The sequence below is a fragment of the Ursus arctos genome, unplaced genomic scaffold (genome assembly GCF_023065955.2).
Source record: "Ursus arctos isolate Adak ecotype North America unplaced genomic scaffold, UrsArc2.0 scaffold_10, whole genome shotgun sequence".
Taxonomy (NCBI): domain Eukaryota; kingdom Metazoa; phylum Chordata; class Mammalia; order Carnivora; family Ursidae; genus Ursus; species Ursus arctos.
Genome location: NW_026622764.1, coordinates 12,212,465 through 12,236,211, shown reverse-complemented (window position 1 = coordinate 12,236,211; position 23,747 = coordinate 12,212,465). Strand labels below are relative to the sequence as shown.

General features: G+C 48.7%; 1 protein-coding gene across 2 annotated transcripts in view; it reads right to left on the bottom strand.

Moving 5' to 3' along the window:
- Positions 1–23,747, bottom strand: part of STK24 (serine/threonine kinase 24) — a 113,707-nt gene that overhangs the window by 5,693 nt on the left and 84,267 nt on the right. For both annotated transcript variants that reach the window (XM_026493508.4, XM_026493507.4), the window contains exons 4-9: positions 16,306–16,414; positions 15,852–16,009; positions 7,260–7,445; positions 4,850–4,995; positions 3,081–3,210; positions 1,915–1,983 (exon numbers count right to left, since the gene is read on the bottom strand). In XM_026493508.4, the coding sequence (XP_026349293.1) occupies positions 1,915–1,983; positions 3,081–3,210; positions 4,850–4,995; positions 7,260–7,445; positions 15,852–16,009; positions 16,306–16,414 (798 nt within the window). The remainder of the gene's footprint in view (positions 1–1,914; positions 1,984–3,080; positions 3,211–4,849; positions 4,996–7,259; positions 7,446–15,851; positions 16,010–16,305; positions 16,415–23,747) is intronic.

Sequence of the window (23,747 nt, the reverse complement as noted above, 5' to 3'; positions counted from 1 at the left end):
CCCTGTGACCCCAAGCCCCCCTGCCCAAAGCTGCTGCTGGATGGGCTCTATCGGCCCCTGACAGGAGGGAGCCACCCGCATGCACGCTCCGATGTCAGGGACAGCCTCGCGTGCAGACATGGGGATAAGGATCCTGTATTGCTGAGTTTTACCAGAATTACATAAAATGACGTACACTGAACACTTCAAACACGCGGCTATCAAGTACTACTGATAAAAACAGGTAAGACAAGACACCCGTGAGTTTACCTTTAGGTCAGCAAAAAAAAAAATCAAAATGGTATTACACCGAGGATTCATTCGCTCTAAATAATGATTTCAGCACAGTTTCTTCATATACCCAATAAAAAATACACGGCTTCAGACCAGTAAGACGTATCTACGTCACTTTCCCTAATGGCCCGGCCGACCCTAGTGCAGTGCCCACGGCAGGATCACAGGAAGGCACAGGAGCTCCCGAAAACCCAAAGGACCCCTCTCCTAACAACGTAAGGAAGAGCAAGATGGTGTCTGATGGACACAAGAGGCAGAGCGCAGGTACCCAAAGACGCTGGCCGGGGGCAAAGCCAGGGCGCGACACAGGTGCCTCCACTGGCCCTGGGTCGTTTAGTTTTCCATCAGAAACCCATGTGTTCAGCGGTTTCAACTCCGCACCCCGGGCTCCAGCACAGCCCCGGCTGCCAGCTGGGGAGGCAGGGCCCTCAGGCTAGCTCATGAGGGCAGACACCGGCCAGGGGACGGGCTGAGAGCTGGCCGAAGCCGGCCTGGACACCCCAGGGCCCTGCCACGGGGAAGACACAGTGTGCCTGAGGTTCGGGCCCCACAGAACAAGGGGAGGGAGACTGTGTGTACGGCACCTCCCACCTGAGCCCACCGACCTCAAGCAGGAGGATTCCCGGATACAGCCTGGCCCTGGAGAGCGCCGTAAAGGCAGCCTGAGCCGGCGGGGTGGGGGGGGGCTCAAAAAAAAAAAAAAAAAAAAAAAAAAGACAGAAAGGGGTATCTCCAACTTCTCTTTAAATCATCTACTTACCAGAGGAAGGATAATCTTCATTTTCGTAAAATTTGTTCTTGAAAACATCGCAAAATGCAGTATGCCTAGTGGTAACCGCAGAGGCAGGGCGCCCCCCGCCCCGAGAAGGAGCAGTGGACCAGCATGTGGGTGACATCAGTCCCCGTATGAGGAACGACCTGGGCTGCTCAGCGGGGAACCGGATGGCCCAGCTGGTAAGGGGACCTCTCTGGGATTACAGTGAACTATGGGGGCACAATGGGACAAAAGAGGTCTCTGGGGAATATGATTTCTCCTTTAAAATAAAATTCTGGGGCGCCTGGGTGGCACAGCGGTTAAGTGTCTGCCTTCGGCTCAGGGCGTGATCCCGGCATTATGGGATCGAGCCCCACATCAGGCTCTTCCGCTATGAGCCTGCTTCTTCCTCTCCCACTCCCCCTGCTTGTGTTCCCTCTCTCGCTGGCTGTCTCTATCTCTGTCGAATAAATAAATAAAATCTTTAAAAAAAAAAAAATTCAACTTTTTACATTGCCATAGATTTGTCTGAGGCAAAGCAATCAGGCAGCACCCAGATTTTGCAGAAAGCAGTACAAAGGAAGCTAAAAATCACCCTGGGGACAGGCGGACTTGGGTGGGGCCAGTGCACTCAAGGAGGCGACACAATGACCTTTCCCAGGAGGGGCTGGCAGAAGGCGGTGGGCGGGAGAGCAGGAGAGGTCCCCGGAAGGTACTGCCCAGTGCCAGCTGGCCTCACGGGACCACGACGCCTACTCTCTGCCTACTCGGGCCTGCCTGTTCTAACTTCCCAAATTCGACTGGGCACATGTCGCAGAAAGAGGACCCGCTCCCCACGATGTCCCAGCCACGCCCCGCTGCCCCCAAACATCAACTGGGTATCTTACCTCTGCAAACAGAGGAGAAATAATTGTAGATAAACACTGAGAGAAAGGCCTCTTTGGGATGTCTTTCATCTTAGGGAAGAAAAAAAGGTAATCAGAAGTAAGTATTTAATATTCACATCACGACAATTCATAAACTTTGGACATGCACCATGCTACCATGGCGTCTAAAATGCTCTCTATTTGCTGTGATATCTTTTTAAGATTTTATTTTTTTGAGTAATCTCTACACCCAGCATGGGGCTCGAACTCACAACCCCAAGATTAGGAGCCGACACCCCACTGACTGAGCCCGCCAGGTGCCCATCTGCTGTGATAACTGAATGGGACTGTCGCACGGTGTGTCGCTAGACTGCAACATCTCCTTGGCAGGGGTGTGCCAAACTCGTGGAGCTGGGCGAACAGTGTCTGGACTCCAGGTGGAAAGACCCAAGCGTCCCTTGTACAGGTGCAGGCGACACTGAATCGCACTCCTGAGCTGTCTATGTAGCAGGGCTTGACTACCGAAACTCTGGAAACAGAAATCAGCTCAAAGCGGACTGTTGCAAGTGACTGTCTAGGACAGGGGCCTATTTTCTACTTTCACGATCTCTGTAATAACTCCCATCTGCTTATCAAAGCAAGACTGGTAGGATCACCAGGGAGCAGACAGTGGTCCACGCTGCCTGAGAGAAACTACACCACGGTGCTTTAAAAGCAACTCTGAAAATACAGTTTTTCATAAACTTAAATAGGCATAAAATCAGTTAATCAAAATAAAGTTCCACGTAAGTATCAAAAGCACTTCGTTTGTTTTTAAGATCCTTAAAACCGTAATCCCCAAATTCTGGTATCTCTTATGAGTAATCCCAATATACAAAACAGAGGAGATTCTGTCCAGAGAGCCTGAATGTCACTTCAAGGGTAAGACTCCCCGCCCCACGTGCAAGCATCAGGAAAAGCCAATGCTGCGGGGGGAGGGGCAGCAGGCTCTGCAGAACAGGAAGCAGCCCCGTGGTACAAACCCGAGGCTGGATTCTCGGATCAGACTCCCAGGGTCATCAGACAACCAATCTCTTATCTGTGATGGACAGAGAAATCCCCCACCAGGCTGCCATGAGGGGGCCCCACGTCGGGACCGTCGCTGCCAGCCAACAGGCGTCCGTCGCCATGGTACGAGCCAACGTTACCTTATTTCTTTCTAAGTCCGAAGGCTGAAGAGCTCCGTTCTCAAGACTCTTTGGATCTTTCTCTCGGATCGTGAAGATCCAGTCCCCAGAGTCACTGCCTCCAGAGGCCTGGCTGTCCGTGTCTGTTTCCCTTCGGAGAGAAATCAGGCGGACTCCGTGAGCGGGCACGCAGCCCTGTGCCCGAGGAGCCCCGCACACTCCGCGGCCCCGCCCATCATCCCCTCCAGTCCCTCTCGGGACCATCACAATGAGGCTCCCTCACGTCCCACGGTGCCAGCCGCATCCACAGCCTCCAGCCTGTCTCCTCGATCGCAGAGAGGCACCTCTGCGGCAGGACAATCCTCCACTCCGCTGACACCCCTCTCTGACGTCAGCTTCCCTCCCCAGGCTCCTTCCCATCAACACTCCCACCTGCAGCCCTCTGCTCCCACAACACAACGGCCCCTCCAGGCTACAGCCATCCCCCAGTCTCGTTTCTTGGGTGTGTCGGTGACACTCACTGCCTCCATTTCTTACCTTCTCCTCGCCCCAAAACCCACCCTGTCCCTGCAACTGCTGTGACCGAGGCCGCAGATCCCCTGCACACCACTGCACAAGGGTGTTCCCACTCAGTCCTTCACCTGCCTGAGCCCTGAGCCTCGATGTTCCTGCTTGTCACCCCTCCCTTCTAAAGTCTGCACCCAGATCGCCCCTGACGTGGGTCGTCCACAGGTCTGTCCTCTCTGCTGGCACTTCCCAGCATTCGGCCCTTCACACTCTTCAGATATGCTCTGGGTGACACTGTTCATTCTCATGGCTCCAATGACCATTTAGCATGATGACTGGAAATCTCTCCCGGCTGCCCACACGCCTCGCCTCAGGCCAAGCTCGATGCCACTCGACACCAGACGCATCGTCTTGGATGTCTTGTCAGCAATTCCAACATGTGCCACCCCAAACCCAGTTTCGTGTGCCCCGGCCTCCTCCCCGCCCTGCCAGGCTGCTTCTCCAGACGGCCTGTTCATCTTTTCATCCCCACTGCTGCCAACCCCATCTCTCCATGTCATGATCTCACAACTTCCAGAGCCAGTGGTTCTCACTTGTGGCTCCTGGGGACCCTGAAACACTTGGGTCTCACCCCCCACAAATTCTGATTCAACTGGCCTGGCGTGTGGACCTGGGCTGCTGGTCGACTCGGACTTCTTGCCGAGGTGTGAGGGGGAACAGAAGGGGTGCTACAGATCAGAACATTTCAATTCGTGACACCTCCCTAACGGCCCCTCTCTTCACATCAGAGAAGGTGGCCCAGCTTCCTGCACCCCGAACACCAAAGCTCCAAGCCCTCATTCATCTCTTTAGCTAACGGAATTCCAAGATGCTTAACTTGATACCGGTTTTTAGCAAGTAACTTCTGGCATGGAGCTCTGACAACCCTAGCATCGACCACAGCACAACACAGAATCACAAAAACATACATTTGTATCTTAAAAAAAAATACATTTAAAGCAGTTACATCTGACCAATATTTTAAGAGCAGGAAAAAGAAAGGGAAAAGGAGACCAGGTCTAGTTGTTTATGCACGGTTCCATCACACAGATTTTTCCTGGAGACTCCACTAGCAACAAAAGGGGCTAAAAAGGCCCGCAGATTGTCCCATACTGACACAAGAATCACCACCAACCTGGATTATCTAAAAACAAATAAACAAAGAAATCCACAAATAACAACAAAAAACCCCACCCCAAATTAAGAGCGAACAAACCCTGCACGCCCAGGCGGAGTGGACTTACGTGTCTGAGTCCTCAGAGCCGGAGTCCTCGTGGCTCTGCTCGGCCTTCCATCTCTTGTACCTGTCGATGAGCTCAGTCAAGTAGGATGTTTTCTTTGCATTGCGTATTATAAACTTGTGCTTCAGTAACTCCTTAGCGGTGGGTCTCTGGAAAACAAACCGCCAAATAACACAGAAAGCAGGAGATGAAGTTCCCCGAGTTCTACCTGATTCCACCCCAAAGGACAGACTTCAGCCTCAAAAAGTCAGACACCCACGCTCACAAGTAAAGACTGAGTTCTGCTTCAAGGTCTAATTTCCCCAACAAACACCAGGAGTCAAAGAGTAGTCATCCGGCACCCATGGGTGGGATTCCACACGTATAGTGTGGACATGGCATTTAGTATCTAATTCAGTCCCTAACATGCTACAGGTAACCAACCACCCAACAAAAGCAAAAAACCTTTCCCTAGAAAGACGCACTGACACAGAAAACGTGTCAGAGAATTTCAGAGATCACTGAAGACAGCTAGAATATACCTCCTGGTTTTTATAAAACGTTTTATTACAAAAGCTGGCCAGAGAAAACATGTGTTCTGTGTCACCTTGTTAACTTTCTATATTAATGTTTGACTCCACCCCCCAAAAATAGTAAGATGTTAACTCGGATACATCTAGAGGAAACTAGACAGCCACCCAGAAATACCCCTTTCTTTGATGCTGGGTGGGTACCTGAGTGCTCTTCCCTCCTCATCTTCCCCAATTTAGAAATGCTGGCTTCCCCAGTCTGTCTCTTCCCTGGGATTGGGGTGAGGGCCTCACCCACGTCCTGGGCTCCGTGTGGCCACAGCCACACAGCACACTCTGAGGTTGGCAACTGCTTTCCCCTTGAGGATGGCAAACCCAATTACAGGGAGCATGCTTCCCAGGGAGACCGAGCGTAGCCCACACGAGAGCAGACAGCAGGAACACGCAAACACCACCCGTGAGACTACGTTCCCACCTGCTAAAGCTGTATTCACGGGAGCCAACCATGTTTCTCAAATTCAAGCTTACAGAAAACCTGGGTCACCTCGGGTGAGGTCTCACTCCCTCACTCAACTCCAGGCATCTCAGAAGCGCTCAAATTCTCAGCCTCTCCCCCTTTTCCTCAGTGTGCTTGGGGTCCTGGTAGGGGTGCAGATGTGTGCACTGGGCAAGTATGCAGATACAAGAAATCGGTTTTTAATGGGAAGACGTGTACACGTGGGTGTATCTCCTTGGGTGTTGCCACACCGCACCTAGGAACTCACGTCGTAACAGAAAGCTCAGAGCGTCGTGGACAGACAGGACGACAGCCCACACCGCTGGACGCCTGACGCGTTAATAAAGCACGGAGCTGGTGAGCTCAGGCTACGTTCCCTGGAGGTTCGTAGAAAATGCTGCATCCCCCACTTCATTCCTTTACCAAAACTTCACCAAAACTAGCATCGTATTCGAAAACCACGGCGTTCTTGTAAAATTAGTCACCCATCTTTAGATAAGAGTTCATAAAGAAGGGGATTCAGCTTGGCCTTCATCCAACGCTGCTAGAAGATTCAGGAACAAACCAAGGACATATGGTGCTCTACGTAACACCAAAATACACAGATAACTTTCAAAGATGTGTCCTGATTCAGAGAGAAAATTCGGCTACAGCTATATAGGGCTCCTGCCACATGGCTCTGCCAAAGTCAATTATACACAAAAAAAGAGTAAAAAGGAAGGGGTAGGAGGGCAAGGAGGGTGGTTCATTTATATTTTTTTATTTGTCTTTTCTTTCCTAACACAGGCCAAGAAGAAACTGAAAACATCTACTTTAAAGACACATTTAGCCATTATTTTTCTGGCCAGACTTTGCAATTACTAAAAACGGCTAAAAATAGCCTGACCTTTCACTATAAATATTAAAAATTTACGATTCCACATAAAACATTAAGGAGAACAGTCTTCAAGCTCAATGAGGTATGAGATGCTAGGAAATTTGACAAAAAATAAGTAGATTTCTGTTTCTTAAAAGATACACAATAAAAACATTTGCGGGGCACCTGGGTGGCTCAGTCGGTTAAGTGTCTGCCTTTGACTCAAGTCACGATCTTGGGGTCCTGAGATGGAGCCCCAAGTCAGGCTCCCCACTCGGTGGGGAATCTGTTTCTCCCTCTTCCTTTGCCCCCCGCCACCCCCCGTCCCCACTTGCACACTAGCTCTCTCTGTCCCAAATAAATAAAATCTTGGGAAAAAAAAATTGCCCCTCGAATCGATCATATCCATTTAAGAAAAAACAAAACACAAACTGAGATCATGAAGACAATGGTGACTATGGCAAGAGTGATGGAAGAAACTGCAGTAAGACGCATCTAGACCAAGTCTGGCCACACAGAAAGAGACGCCCACCCCAAGCTCGAGAAACTCACAAAGCTTGGCTCCTTATTCAAACAGGCTTCAACAAACTCCTTGAGGGGTTTGCTGTAGTTTCCTTCCAGCGTGGGGGGATTGTTCTTTGGAATGAGGAATAAAACCTTCATGGGATGCAGCTCGGAATGAGGGGGCTCCCCTTTTGCGAGCTCGATGGCTGTTATGCCCAAGGACCAGATGTCTGCCTGCAACAACAAAGCGTTTTTAGAGATACCAAGAAGGAATACATTCAAATACACATACTTCCTAGAAAAAGAAATACATCTCAACGTACTTCTAACGTTTTGAAAAAGAGAATTATTTTTAAGTGAAAACAAAACCAAAAAAAAGGCTTTGGTATAATTTCAAAATAGGCAACACACAGGAGAAAATTTAGTACACAGAACATCTCCTAGCCCTGCACTGAAGGCGGCTTTTACGATTACTCGTCTTTCCACTTGCTGTTGGGAGTACGAGGCACTCCCCGTTAATTTAAACCCCAGGAGTGACGGGACCGTTCACTAGCAGCGAGCAGAGAGGGCACGTCTGGAACAGAGGGGTGTTTTGACTCACCCCATCAAGCCAGCTTACAACAAGCACAGCTGTGAGGCCGAGTGCAGGCACACTGGTCTTAGAGACTTAGGTTTAAACACCAGTTCTACAACCACAGTCTTACGACACTAGACAAAATATCTCACCGGGGTGCCTGGGTGGCTCAGTCGGGTCCAGCTCTTGGTTTCAGCTCAGGTCATCGTCTCGGGGTCATGAGATTGAGCCCCATGTCAGGCATGGCATGGAGTCTGCTTGACAGTCTCTCTCCCCCTCTCCCTCCCCCTCCGCCCCTCCCCGACCCACACTCCCTCACGTGCGCGCTCTAAAATAAATAAATAAAATCTTAAACAAACAAACACCTTAACCTGTGGGCCTAGTTCCCTCATCTGTCACAGATGCAGGGTAGAGCAAGGTACCCCAGAGTGCCCAGAACTTAAAATGGGTTTCTTATGGAAATGTTCACACACACACAGAAGTGGAGAATATTAACTGAATATTAATAGAGGAGATTATTAATAGAATTAACATGATGTTAATAATTGTTAACAATTTGCCATATGGGCTTTGTCTGTTCCTTGCCACAGTGTATTTAAAAGTCAGTCAAAGACATCGTAACATTTTCCCGTGACTACCTCAGCTTCTCAGTAAGGATTCTGAACCACCTATCAAGACCCAAAATCAATAATAACTTAATATGTTGTAATAGTTAGATTTTCTCAACTCTTCAAAAAAGTATCGTCATGGTCAGTTTATTGATATCAGGATCCACACGAAGCCGCCCTGCACAACTTTTTTGCTCTGGTCACTGTGCAGGGGAAACCTGTCGAAAGTCAGAACCTACTCGATCCCTCAAGCTCACTCTACAGCAAAGAAATGGAAAGGCTGAGACACTGCTTAGGTCACAGCGGGACCCAGACATTTCCGACCTTCAAAACCTGCTGTGTTTTCACAACCCTGGTGAGTCGAGAGACGCTGGCTGTCTCCCCGCCCAGCAGCCCGTGGGGTCGGTGCCTACCACACGCTCTGTTTCTTCTGTTCTCAGTGAAAACGGGTCTGTCAGCAAGTCTTGTTCTAAATTGTTTGCACGAAAGGGATCAGACTAGAAGAACCAGCATCAGGAGTCCTATTACTATCTTCCTTCCCTTGGCAGCTGGGACCCTGCGTTAGCTTACACGTGTATTACTTTTAAAGTCAGTAAAAACATGACTGATCCCAGAGTCCCTGCCCCCAGGAGGAGGAAGGTGGGATGCTCAGCAGGCGAGCGTCTGGACCGGCAGCAGCAGGAGGGTGTGAGCAGGTGGGAGGGTACAGGGAGGGCAGGACACAAGAACAGAGAAACGTGCAGCCCTCGCGTGTCCGTGGCTCTTTGCACAACAGGTTCCCCTCCCTTCTAGCTGCCTGCTCCAGCCCTCCTGGACTTCCCAAAAACTGCTGCTCTTTGCAAAGCCTGCTGCTTGGCACCAACAGGGCCTTAGTCCCACGGACCCCTGACGGACAACCTCTCGACCCCCAAGCATCCCACAACCACTTAAGAACTCCGTAATTAGAAAGCCAGGTCAACAATGGTCTTTTTTGCTGGGAGCCTCTCACCAGATGTCCAACCAAGGGCTGCAGACCAGGCTCCAGGCTGGACAAGAAGCAGACAGTCCCCAGATTTGAAGGACCCGGCACCTGCTTCCGCATGCCAGTATGCGCCCACAGCCGACGGAGGAAGCAGCCTTCCCAGCCCCACCCACAAGCCATGGCCACGGTGTTCAGAGGAGAGGCACAGGCATCGCCCTCCTGGTTCCCCTGGGAGGCTCGGCCAGTACGGCCTCGCCATGGCAAAACACGGGCCATCCTGCGAGGCAGCCAAGCCAGGACCCTGTGTGTCACACCAGCTTGTGAATTCCTCACTCGGCACTTTGTCACCCCCTGTCCCTCCTGCTCATGGCTGAGTTCAGAGCTATCCTCTCTCCCTGGGGCTTCTCTGGGGAGCTCCTAAGTGTCTTCCTGCCTGGAGACTCCCTCTCTAGACACCTCACATCCTGCCGACTAATGTGGAAAACTTGATAGATGCAACTTGGCATTATATATCAAAAACCATAAAAACATCCAAGCTTGTTAAAACCAACAAATTCCACTTCTAGGAATCCATCCTAAATAAGTAATTTTAGATTTAGAAAATGGCATATGCTGCCAAAAATACTCCATCTCAGCATTACTTCCGTTAAACCTTAGAAGAATGATTACGTTGCACTAATACATTTACTGAAATACCACATAGTCAACAATGACATTGGTAGAGAATCACAAATATAATGGAGTTTGTCTATTACTGTATTTAGGAAATATGGCATCAGATGAGAACATGTGTCTAGGTTTTAAAATACAAGTTATGTGGTAGAAGGGCAGTTATTTTCCAAAGCAATTAAAATTGAGGTATAAGAAGAGACCTGTTTTACTGCCATCTGGGAAAACCATGAAATTAGGTATTAAGAGAAAACAAACAGTGGTTTTCAACACAAGCCCAAGTCAAAAGTTAAAAGGACAGGTGCTCTAAACTACAGATACACATCTGTGAACAGACTTTTTTTCCTTCACGGACAGTTCTAGTAGCATGCTCCTACATGACAACAATCCAGAGCTCTCTGGTACTGTCGATCAGGGACTCTTCTCAGTGGGGGTGGGGTTGCTACTACTAGACAACATTCTAGAGCCTTGCAATAAGCCTGTTAATTAAGTAAAAGTAAGCTGGCTACAAATCTGCACACAACACAATGGAAGTGGTATAAAAAAAACTCAGGTGCAGAAAATATTCTAAAAGGAACCATTCTATAATCAAGAGGAAGAGGAGGGGAAACCCAAGAATCCCGCCTTCTGGCTCCTTGAACAGCACCTGGCGGTTGGGAAGAACCAGTGCCTTAGAAAGGTGGCAAAAAGGGAGCCAAGAAAGGGGTCGATCCATTTCCTAAGAAAGATCGGTTCGATGTGAAAGCACCAGATACATTCAACGTAACAAATACTGGAAAAACACAGTCATGAGAACTCAAGGAATCAAACTCACATCCGATTCCCCAAGGGTTGTGTGCTTTTGAGGTGAGCCTTGCTGATGTGCAGAAAGATGAAGGTCCATTTAGAAAATTCAAACTAATTACTGAAGACATTCAGGACAAAAAACTGCGTAATTTCCATGGCGTGGATCTTACCCGTGACAAAACGTGCTCCACGGTCAAAACACGGCAGACTACAATCTAAGCTCATGTCGATGTCAAGACTACCGACGGTTATTCACTTTGTCTATTCTGTGTTGGTTTTACTAAAAAATGCAACAATCAGATTCGGAAGACCTCTTATGCTCATCATCAACAGGTCTGCTAAATTCGGAAAATGATAGAAATCACGGCCCAAGACGTGCAGATAAATGACTTGAAAGAAGTGGTCAATACTTTGACTCCAGACAGCATCAAAAAAGACACAGAAAAGGCTTGTCAGTCCATTTATCCACTCTGTGATGTCTTTGTTAGAAAAGTAAAAACGCCGAAGCAGCCCAACTTTGAATTAGGAAAGCTCATGGCGCTTTGTGGTGAAGACAGTAGTTCTGGAAAAGCTACTGGGGTGAGACCAGTGCGCAAGTTGAACAAGCCAGTGGATATGAGCCACCAGTCCAAGATCTGCTTAAAACTCAGACATGTAATGGTGACAAATGAAAAAATCTCATTTGTGATATTTAACTTCTGATTCTTCTTTTAAGTAATCTAAGCTTGGTGAATCAAATGTTCTGAACTGATGGTGATATGAAATTTTCTGAACTAGTGTATGGGTTTCATCCACTGCTCTTAACTTACTAAACAGCTGGGAAAGGGTAGGGATCTATTTTAAGCTGCAGTGACCTGGATGGATTATAGATGGTTAATAAAAGAAATTCTTTTCTTTAAAAAAAAAGAAAAAGAAAAGAAACAAGACTCCCCAATCAGTTATAACTAGTCAAAACATAGCTCAAAATGGATTTGATAGGAACTATTTACTTACTTAAAGGCAGTGCTGAAGAACACATTTACATGCAGCACACAGAGGTGCAGCAACCATTTCAACACTAAACAGCAACACGCGGTTGATCAGAAGAGTCCCAGTCAGGACTCCGTGCTAAACAGAGCCTACTGTTAATCTCCCAGCTGCATGCTTTTCCCCACTCACATCCTGCCCCCACCTCCAGGGCTCACCACTCACAGTGGGGTCCGTGGGTAATTCCTGATCCTGTGCAGGGACGGGGGGGTGGGGGGCACAGTGAACTCAGCCCAGGGGACAGGGAGGCCAGTCACAGGCCGCCATGGACAGGCTAACCACGCAGATTCCAAAAACTGGCCGGCTAATACTGCCGGTCTTCACTTATCTTTAACAATCTTATTTTTTTCCATCAACATATAACCTATTTCCATTTTTCAACCATGGTTAGACTGCAAACAGTTATTTCAGAGATGACTGGACACCAAACTAGCCTGTGCTGCAGTGGTAGGTCTACAGATGTTTTTCTTTTTTTATCTCCTTTTTTCCAGCATTTTCCAGATTAAAGAGTATGTACTGCTTTTACGACCAAAAAAGGGAAGTTATTTACAAGAGAATACCGACACTGGGCTTCTCCGTGTCTGCAGGATATTTCAGTTAACAGGCAAGTCGATTTCTCTGGCCTCATCTCCTCCGCTCTTCACCACAAGCTACAATCCAAATGCAAATGCCACTCCATCCCCACACCAGGCTTGGGTCTGAACATGCATCCCTCCCTCATCTCTGAGGAGCCACAAAGCCCTAGGTCTGTGAAGCCTTGCCCAGCTCGCTCGGGCATTCCGCACTCAGCACCCCCATGCTCCCCGCTCCCTGGTCGAGCCACCCAGTACTGCAGTCATTCACTGCAGATGTAATTTAGCACCGGGCAAAACCACAGCAATAACCAAATGAAGGAATACAGAGAAGGAGACATTGAACTGGGACAACGTTTTTATACAAGTCTAATCCATTTGCTAACACATCATTATAATAACCTTACAAAGAAAGTGGGGGGGGGGCTAACATTCAAGACCTGCTCAGGCGAGGAAAGCAAACGCTTCTTTGTGGGAGAGCAGTGATCTCCCTTGGCACCATCTTCAAAGTCTCAAGACCTCTTAAAATAAACCAACTATCCTACTTCACCGTAAAAATAATAGTATTAATGAAGGCTCTTAGGACATATGGACAACCATGATCTAGCAATGCTGTATTTAGATTAAGAATCCAGACCAACATAAGATGCTATATATGTGCAAACACATTCAGGACACCTAAGGAGTCTGCAAAATGACAAGGGGTCAAAGATACTGCGCTTCAAGAGGTCATTGTGTTAAACAAGATTCTAGACACACACAAAACTAAGGCTTACATTCCCTTGGGTTCAGTACGATGAAGACGCTGGTGAGGCAGGTGCACTCTAGCCTTATCCCAACCCGACCTTCCTTTGAAAATCAGTGAGTGTACCAAAAATGAGTGTGACAGGAACAAGGGGTCCTAACAACGGTAACAGAATCCTGCCATCCTGGGGCTGTAAGCTCCTTAATGGAATGCAAAGACTAACGGGGAAAATGTCTGGATGGACACCTAAAGAAAAGAATGGAAAGGGAAACTGGAAAGAAGCCAAATACGCCTGTGTATCAGAAGGCCACAGTTAGCACAATGCCCCTCCAAGAGCCTCCATGGCCCTGCCAGGCAAGCCTCTGGACAGGGAAGCAGTGACTAGGATATCCACAAAGCAAACCCAGAAAAAGTCCCTTTGTCAGGCACGGTTGGTGGCAAAAACGGCTAGCCTGGAGCCACACCCAATGGGAGGGAACTAACGTCACATTACCCCCAAGGCCCCAGACTTGGACACAGACATAAGCCTATCTGCACTTTCCACACCTCCTGGGTCAACAAATCTGGGAAGCAAACTTCACATCAACATAATTTTTGCAATGATTTCCAGTTAAGAGGTGTTGGGTATGACCCAGGCAAATGAAAGATTTAGCTTTGACACGGGTGAGAGTAAGAGTTACAGTTAAAGGTTAGTGAGAAGAGTGGCATAACTTTTCAAGCTCCCCGACCGAGTGCGCCCCATAAGCTGAAGACAGCACCTTTCCATCTACCGAGGAAGAACACTGCAACACCTGCTGACAGGATCCAAGTGTTCTGATCGTGACAAGAACTCCAGGGGAAAAGGTGGCCAAGCGTTACGATGCCAGAAAATCTCTACTGCTAGAGGCCACATCTTGGGCAAATGTCCAGAGTGGCTCCGAAGGAGGAAAACAGACAGGAAGGGGAAGGTCAAATAAGCTGTCAAGTGAGCCGTGATGGGTGTTAAAACCTGAAAATAGAAGATCTGAATCCGGATTCACAAGCACCGTGGTTGAGCAGCTCGTTTACTAGGAAGAGAAGAGAGAAATCAGTGCAGTGTAATCAGAAGAGCTCAGAAATCTGGATTCTAGTCCCTACCAAAATCTAGATCTACAAACTTTGATAAATGGGCCTCAGCCTAAAATAAAGAGAAAGGACTAAATACAGAAGTTCCTGTGAAGTCCCAACAGCAGAAGTGGCTGCAGAGATCACTCGTGAGGTGTTCCTCACACACGGCAGAAAGCTAACAAGCACAATGATGACGACACAGCTCTCCCACTGGGGCTGAAAACCCAACAGTCACCTTTGGGCCACGGCTACCAAGGCCCTCGGGAGGACTACGGGTGTCACGGCCACCACTACAACTCAAAAGTGAGAGAGCCAGCTCCGTCCCCTCCATGCCAGCACCAGGTACCACAACGGCTCTTCCGACAGCTGACGGCTCACATTGGCGCTCTGAGGGCTGGAGGAAAGGTTACTCTATGCTCTGTGTGCCGCGTTCAACAAGGGGAGAAGTCTACTGTATACTGAGAAGATGCCCATTTAAAAAGAGGAAACAATGCCTGGCCTGTAAATGTATGTGAGGAGTTAAATATTTGTTTGCCTAGAAATTGTTGGCTCAAAAAAGCCAATTCTCTGTGGACCGTATGAAGATTATTCTGTGTACAATGCGAGAATGAACAGCCTGGGGGGAGAGGGAGTTAAATCAGAGATTCCTGAGGCAGGGTCCCTAGGTTTTTTAGTCTATACTAAGAAGTTGAAGAAGTTGAAGGGGGTGCCTGGGTGCTCACTTGATTGAGTGTAGGACTCTTGGTTTTGGCTCAGGTCACGATCTCAGGGTTGTTAGATGGACCCCTGCGTCGGGGGTCCACATCGGTGGGGAGTCTGCTTGAGATTCTCTCTCCCTCTCCCCACCTTCCCGCTCGCACATACTCTCTTTCTTTAAATAAATAAATCTTAAAAAAAAAAAAAAATTGATGAAGGCACCAGGGAAAACAGAACCCAGGAAAAATTGGGAGAGTACAATGTATGACAAGAAAAAACACAGAAAAGAGGAATTTTCCTCTTGTTGGGAAGCAGCCTCTGGGAATAACAATCCTGAGAACTAAAAATAATGAGAGGAAGAATCTGTAGCAATCACTGAAAGCATATTCTTTCCAGATTCCGGTCTTATATTTTTGTGGCCTCTCCATTTCTTTTGTGGGACCCTCTTTCTCTGCCTGTCCCTGAAATATTGTTCAGAGGTCTGCCCAGAGCCCCCCTCCCTCATCCATGCCACTCAGGCTTCAAGCACCACCTCTACAGAGACAACCTCCCACCCTTCTCTGCGGACCCATACGCCCACACGCCTCCACCTGGACGTCTCAGCAGGCCCGAGCCCGTTCGGGCCACCTTGGTCCTCGGTTCCTCCACACCCACCTTCCAACGTGCTCCTTCTCAGTGTTGCCCACTGCCATCAAGCACAGCACGTAAGCTAAAAATCTCAGGAACTGTGGGCTGGATAAAGGACATTGAATGACACAGGAGAGAGACGTGAATCCTGTTTTCTTACCAACGTCTGAGAGAACTACCTTTATGTCCTACTTCGAGGAACTTGCTTCACTCCACCTGGAACAGCTGTAAGGTTGAAGCAAAGGAGGGCAACTCGCTAGAGCCAGTGAACGTGAAGAGCCGGGCCTTACCTTTGAGTCATAGGCGGACTGTTTAATGACCTCAGGCGCCATCCAGAAAGGGGTGCCCACGAAGGTATTCCTTTTTATCTGGGTATCTGTCAGCTGGCCCGCCACCCCGAAATCGGCCAGCTTCACCTCTCCGTGTTCAGAGAGCAGAACGTTGGCAGCTACAAAATAAAACCCGAGATGCCTCCTGACGTTATCTGCTGCGCTGCTCCATCATCACTTCGAAACACGCGCGTTCTCTCGCCAGGGAGATCACGTGCTCAACAAGAGCAGGTACCAAAGGCATGCTTCTGGGGAGACCCCCCTCAAAGCCACCTCCCACCCCAGGCATGTCGAAGGCACTCTCCAAACACATGCAGGATTAACCTCCCCTTGAGGAGAGAAGTACAAGTCTAACTCGACAGCACGTTCCCCCGCCTTAGGACTTCAAAGGAATACAAGCAAGATGTTTTCTTACCTTTAATATCTCTATGAATTTTCTTCTCTGAATGCAAATAATCAAGTCCTTTCAGTATTTCTCTTAATATGGTAGCAATCTGAGTTTCATCTAAAGGGCCAGGTTCTAACTGATTAGAAAAAAAAAAAAAGAGAATGATTACTTACTTAATCATTAATTACTTACTTAATTACTTAATGATTACTTACTTAGTTACTTAAAACGATCGTCTTATGTTTTTTAAAGATTATTTATTTATTTATTTATTTGAGAGAAAGAGAGAGCATGAGCAGGGGGAGAGGAAGATGGAGAGGGAGAAGCAGGCTCTCCGCTGAGCAGGGAGCCTGATGCAGGACCCGATCCCAGGACTCTGAGATCACGACCTGAGCCGAAGGCAGACGCATAACCGACTGAGCCACTTGGGTGCCCCTTAAATGATCATCTTAGAATTAGTCTGAGACAACACAACAGCAGCACATGTTACATGGACAAAATTAAAATCTAAAAACTTCTTTATTCCAAAAGAGGCATTTTGCCTAAACAATTAAAACAAATTGAAAAGACCCCCCCACACACAAAAAAAGTAAAGAAAGCAGCAGAGAAAAAGACTTCACCGAATAGAGCAAAGTGGGCTCAGGATCAAAGCAGAGCCGGTGAGCAGGTCCGTGGGCAGCCCGCTGTGCCTACGAGCTGAGCGGGGAGGGATTCCAGCCCAGACACCAGAGTCGGAGAGCTCGCGGGACTTGCCAGGAGGGCACACGTACCACAGTCACCACCACACCCGGGGTCAGAAAGTCAGGCCCGGGGGCCCGCTGCCTTCTGAGTCACCCCTGCCCCAGGACTTCTCAAATCCAAATTTTTAAGACCTGGAGGAAGAGAGCTGACAGGGGCCCAATCCCTCGTGATGGTGGATATTTTTTGTGACATGAGGAAAATATTAGTCATTATGTTACCCTAAATAAGACAGAATAGCCTCTGAAAACCTTTATTGTGAGAAACTCAAAAGAATTAATCATAATTGTATAAAGATATAAGGAAGAAATATCAAGTGCATATATCCCCCCTTTAAAAGGGAAAAATAAGGTTCTAGAGCTCCGCTCAGCCCAGTTAATAGTCCACCATCACTGCAGGGCAGGGAATTCAACGACAACTAATAATTACACAAATCAGCAAAACCACCTAACACTCCCTAAAGGACTAATAATAATGGAGCCAGCAGAGAGAGGGGCAGAATTCTCATAATTTACATTAATTTTTCATCCATACGATAATCCTCAGTGTTACGTTTTTAGATCTCATAGTGAATGCCATCATCACCCAAATTCTCACACTTCCGTCAGAGGAAGCCACAACCCTATGACATTCCAAGTAACATTTTTTTTAAAGATTTACTTATTTGAGAGAGAGAGAGAGAGAGAGAGAGAGAGAGCACGAGAGGGAGGGGCAGAGGGAGAGAGAATCGGAAGCGGCCTCCGCACGGAGCCGGACGCGGGGCTCCATCCACGACCCTGAGACCACGACCTGAGCTGAAACCAGGAGTGGGACCCTCCCGAGACTGCGCCACCCGGAGGCCCTCCCTGAGTAACCTTCTCGAAGACAGAGGAGCTTGACAGAATGAGACCTGCGAACACAGAGAACACACTGGTGGTGGCCGGCGGAGGGACGCGCTGGGCAAAGTGGGTGAAGGGGAGTGGGAGGCACAGGTCTGCAGTTAGGGAGTGAGTACGTCGCGAGACTAGAAGCACCACACAGAATACGGTCAGGGGTGTCGTAACAGTGGTGCACGGCGATAGGTGGGGTCCACCTGCGGGAAACACAGCATGACACCCAGACCTGTCAAATCACTATGCTGTCCACCTGACACCCAGGTAACTGTGTCAGCCAACTCAAAGAACAGAAGAGAAACAAGAAAGTGAAGGAACTTTAAGGCCTCGCTCAAAACGGGGGGGGGGGGGGGGGGGGGGGGCGCTACTTTAAACTAAAGGGAATGAAAACTACGACACTCTTTCCATAGTAGCATTCCGACTGACACACGGACGCTGTCCTAGACAGACAGGCCGACTTGGGCGCCTCAGGGCCTTCGGCGGGGTGATGGCGACAGCAGAGCTGTTTCACGGGGCCCGAGGCAGGGGCAAGCGACGCTGCCCTGGTCGTTACAGCCGGCCTCCTGCCTGGCGCCCCCTCCTGGTTCATCTGCTGCTCGCAGGCCCAGCTTGGTCGCCTGTAACAGCCACAGTCCACCAGTGCAGGAGGGGAGGCGGGCAGGGGCTCCCTCTCAAAGCCCGCCGCTTCTCCTAACCCGCAGGCCTCCCCGGGCCCGGCGTCGGGCCGCAGCACGCTGTGACCAGGCCGTCCCCTGGCAGTCTCCTGTGCAGAATCCGGGGCAAGACAACGTGCCGGGCTCTCCCGCACAATACGGGCTCGGAGGAGGTCACACCTACCACGCAGGACCCCAGTTCCGAATTCAGACAGTGTCCCGCGGCGCCCGGGTGCCTCCGTCCGTGAAGCGCCTGCCCTCGGCTCAGGTCATGATCCCAGGGTCCTGGGGTTGAGTCCCGCATCGGACTCCCTGCTCCCCGCTGAGGCTGCTTCTCCCTCTGCCTCTGCCCCTGCCCCCTGCTCTCGCGCGCGCGCGCACTCTCTCAAGTGAATAAACAAAATATCTTTAAAAAAAGATACTGTCCAAAGATCACCTCAGATGAAGGCAGCATGTTGCACACTATATTCCACAGAACCTAATTTTTCTCCGAATTATCTGACCAAGAGTCTTATTTTCAAGAAACATACATCAAAACTACTGTTCAAAGAACACAATCTGAAGACCCTGCCTTGTCTGTCTTCTCCACACCTGTATTTCAGTGTTCGTGGCACGGAGACATTTTAATACTCAGAAAGGGGGAAAGGCACTTTCTCATAACCTGGGAGAGCAGAGGAGGGAGGGCAGGGCTGCGCGCGCGCATGTGTGTGTGTGTGCGTGCGTGTGTGTGCGTGTGTGTGTGCGCGCGTGCGCACGCGCGCACGCACTCTTATTCACAACACCAGAACGCAGAAGGAGAATCCAAATTCTATCCCAGAGCACGGGTTTCGTTTCCTCCTCCGGCAGGCTTTTACCCAAGCAGCTCATCAGGAACGCCTGACTAGACTTGGATTTAACCGCCTCCTCCCTTCTGTTATCAAGTCTCCGGAAAGAAACAGCAAAGCCGCCTGGTGTCACCACCAAGGGGAAATAAGAAGAGCAGGGAAAACTAATTTAAAAAACCTTCCCCTGGATCATTAAGAGCCGGCTCTCCGACTAATATATGTATGGTTATGCCCTTTAAAACTTCACCTAAACACCACCCACCAGTGATTTATACGTCATGGGAGGGACAGTGGAGGAAGGGGAGAGAGAGATTCTATTTACAAGGAGAGCCTCCATGGTGTCAAAGTCCTTATAAAAGGTACTGAGTTCTCGACACCAGACTTCTTCACAGGTGGGGAAGACCGGCTAAGTTCTCAGAGTGATATATTAACACCTCCCACCACTAACATTTCTAAGCAGTATAAACATGGTCGTCTCTACCATTAAGAGGACCGTGGATTTTTCAGATAATTTTTATAAAAGAAAGACTCCCAGGAAAAAAAATTTAGATTGCATCTCACCTCTAGGTGACTTTGAATTCTCTCTCCCCCAAGTCTGTTCGCCCCTCCCTCCTCTGTAATAGAGACTATTAGTCAGGCACACGGCCACCCAACTAGAGGCCACACGGGCCAGCGTCTGCACCAGCAGGCTTGGCCATGTGACTAGTTCTCACTCATGGAATATGCACAGAAGTGACGGCCCCTTCCCAGTCTTGGCCTTGAAGACACTGGCAGCCAGAGAGGATAGTGACTGAAGACCACGGGAAACCATGCGTTACAGATGGCAGAGCCACCCTCCAGAGCAGGGCCCTGATGACCATGTGGACTAGAGCCCAGTAACCCCCGCCATGTGGGACAGAAATAGAGTTGACCCTTGAACAACGTAGGGGTAAGGGGCGCCAGCCCCCTGTGTAGTTGAAAATCTGCATACAGCTTCTGACTCCCCCAAAACTTAACTACGAATAGCCTACTGCAGACTAGAAGCCTTACAGATAACATAAATGGTCTCTTAACATACATTCTGTTATGCTGCATGCATTCTATACTGCATTCTTACAAAAAATGGTATTAGGAAATGCATAAAGAAGACAAAATACATTTATAATACCTGTGTAGGAAAAAAATCTGCACATTAGCGGATGCATGCAGTTGAAACCCGGGTTGTTCCGGGGTCAACTACCTCTCTCTCCTGAGACACCATCTGGGGCCACTACAATAGCAGCTTGGCCTACCGTGAATGAATAGGCCATCTCACTGTTTTAAATCATGTTGCATGCTCATTTTTAAGTCTGGCGAACATCGCTGCCTGATGGAGTGACCACTTCATGGCGCACGGCTCCTTCTTAACTAGACTCTAAGGCCATCCCAACAGACTGAGCGAGTCACTACAAATCCTTCCGACTGGCTGTCTGCTGCTAATCCTCGCTGCGATCCTCCCAACCCACTCCAGCTGGCTTTCCTCTCCTTGTAGCACTTTCCGACATACAATTTAATGGACTCTCTTCTCTCAGCAGAATACGGCTCCGTGCCAGTGGGATTTCCTTCTGCCTTGTTCGCTGCAGAAACTTCCAGTGGCTGGAACAGCGCCTGACACGTAGCAGGCACACAACAAACATTTTCTGAATGAAAAATGAATTCACCTGAAATCTATCACATTTTAAGTTATCAAGTCTTCAACTGCACAATACCTATTAAGTCAGGGCACCCTGGAAGCAGAAAGAACTTGAGACATTATTTACACACGTGGTTTTCAAACCAGAACCCAGCATTTCCTCACAGTGCCTTCTAATAAGGCTTCTATGGATCCTAGGAACATTTTATTTCAATTTATTCATTATCTTTCAAATTAAAAAAAAATCAACAGATTGAGCATGCTCACATGTGTGCATTCAAAATAAAATACATGTCTATTTTACTCTGACATTCATGGCTCTTAATAACTCAGCTATATTGGGGGCGCCTGGCTGGCTCAGTTGGAAGAGCATGCAACTCTTGATCTTGGGGTCATGGGTTCAAGACCCATGCTGGGTGTAAAGATCACTAAACAAAAACAAATAAACTTTAAAGGAAAAATGACACTGTATTGTGTCTAATACTATTCTTCACGCCAGATCCCATCTTTTGCTACTCACAGAGCAGATTAAAGGTATCAACTGCATTTTTTTAAAGTCAAAAAGGATACACCACCAGGAAAGAGGAAGAGAAAGCTCCAAGGGACACACCCTGCAACAGCATTAGTTCATCTTCTGCCAGAAAGAGAGAGGCCTGCGCCCAGACAACAGGACTGGGAAGTTCAGGCGTGGGACAGCCCCTCAGTGATTCACACAAAGCAGCTCTGTGTGAATTCCAAAGTGGAAGTTACGAAGCCTTTGATTTGTCTTATCTGTGGGGCCCAAGATTTACTTATATGCCATGCTGCAGACTAGGATTCTCGACCCGGTCTTGAAGCCACCCATCTTCACCCTGGGGTGAAGTCGCTTTCCTTTCTCGGGCCACCTCCAAATGTATCAAACAGCAAGAGGGGGTCAGGTTTGCAGTTCTCTCGAGCTCCGACAGGTGACACCGCTGGTACCTCAGAGGGCTGGGGGGGGGGTGGTGTTCAGGGGCCTGAGGAAGCACTCTCACACACAGACAGCTCCCTACCTACATCCAAAACACCCCACTTCCCACCAGGGAATATCCAGGCAATTCTATCTTGGTCCCACATCCCGACCTGGAGCCAGCCTCCATGTGGAACCTCAATTCCAGCAAAAGCAAGCCCCCCCAAATTAACTACCACTGTCGGCTGAAGGAGGGCGGCCATCTTCCCGTCCCAGGCTACACTGTCATTAAGATTCATGGCGAGGAATTCAACTACTGTCTAAGAGCCTAAGTAAAAAGACCTGATAACCACAATGCAAAGTGAAAAAGCGAAAAACAGAATCTGCACGCCACACTTCAACATGCTTACGGCCAAGAACGGGGAGACAGCTGTCTACCTCTGACCAGACTGAAGACTTAGACACTTTTCATTGTGTTAGGGAACCGAACTGTTGGGCCCACCCACACCCCTAAAAATCCCAATGTTGAAAACCTACCACCGGATGTGAAGGTTTTAGGAGGTGGCGCCTCTGGATGGTGATTAGATCATGTGTGTGGAGTCCTCAGGAAGAGGATTCGTGCCCTTGGACAGGAGAGGCCAGGGAGCTCGCTTTGGGGCTCTCTGCTCTCCCTCATGCAAGGATACGAGACGCCACCTACAAGCCAGGAAGCAGGCCTCACAAGACACCACATCTGCCCACACTTTGACCTTGGACTTCCCAGCCTCCAGAACTGTGAGAAATACACTGTCGTTTAAGCCCCCAGGCCACGGTAATTTGCAACGGCCAAGCTGACTACGTCAGTTACTGAGTGCATGAAGAGAAAAGATGAGGCTAGAGAGTCAAAGATGCAGAAAGAGCCAGCGAGACCTACATGCTCTGGGGGATGGCATGGCCCTCTCCTTGACCAAGGCATACCTGCTCACCCTTCCCTCCACGGGCCGTGACGTGTGGGGCTCCTCCAAAATCACACATACACATTTTAGCACTATGCCTCTTACCAGAGAGACAGTGAATAAAAGCAAGGTTACTTTTTCAGAAAAATGCCCCAAACCCATATATTCAGCTACATGCTATCCAATTTTTATATGCAACAATATTCTCATTCTTAAAACCTTTTATAAACAAATAATAGACCCTCGCAAAATAATCCTAATGGTTTTCAACATTCAAAAAATAATTCTTGTCTATTATTGTGTCCTCGTCTTTGCAGGTTGATGTCAGGCCAACAGCAAGGGGATACGAGAAAGATCCAACGAAGTGAGAGGGACGGGAAGGACCGTGTGGGGCCACGGAAGGCCACAGGCTTTGCGGCTGGGCACAACGAGGTCCAAAGTCCAGCTCTTCTTTAGCTAGGACCTCTGAGCGCCTCCGTTTGCTCCTCAATTAGAATGAGATGATTAGGGATGTCCAAAAAAGGATGCCTGGTTCTTGTCAGCAGAGCCATTAATGTGCAAGGTGGATGGCAGTTTGCTGGGACCGTAACCACGTGAGATTTTTTTTTTAAGTGGAGAGTTCTACACCTCCTTCCACTTGTAATGTCTAAGATTTCACAGACTTCAAAGCTCCAAAGACAGTTACCACTAAATAAATTACTGTGGCATTAAGAATGAATAAAGCAGAGCACTGAGATGAGCTGCCTCTCTGAGGGCTCAGTGTTGGAGGACAGAGTGCCCGCACAACTGCACGCGTGCCACAAAGGAGATGTACTCAAGATCCCGTAACTCTAATTACCCAACATGAGATGATTTTCTACATTCCTGT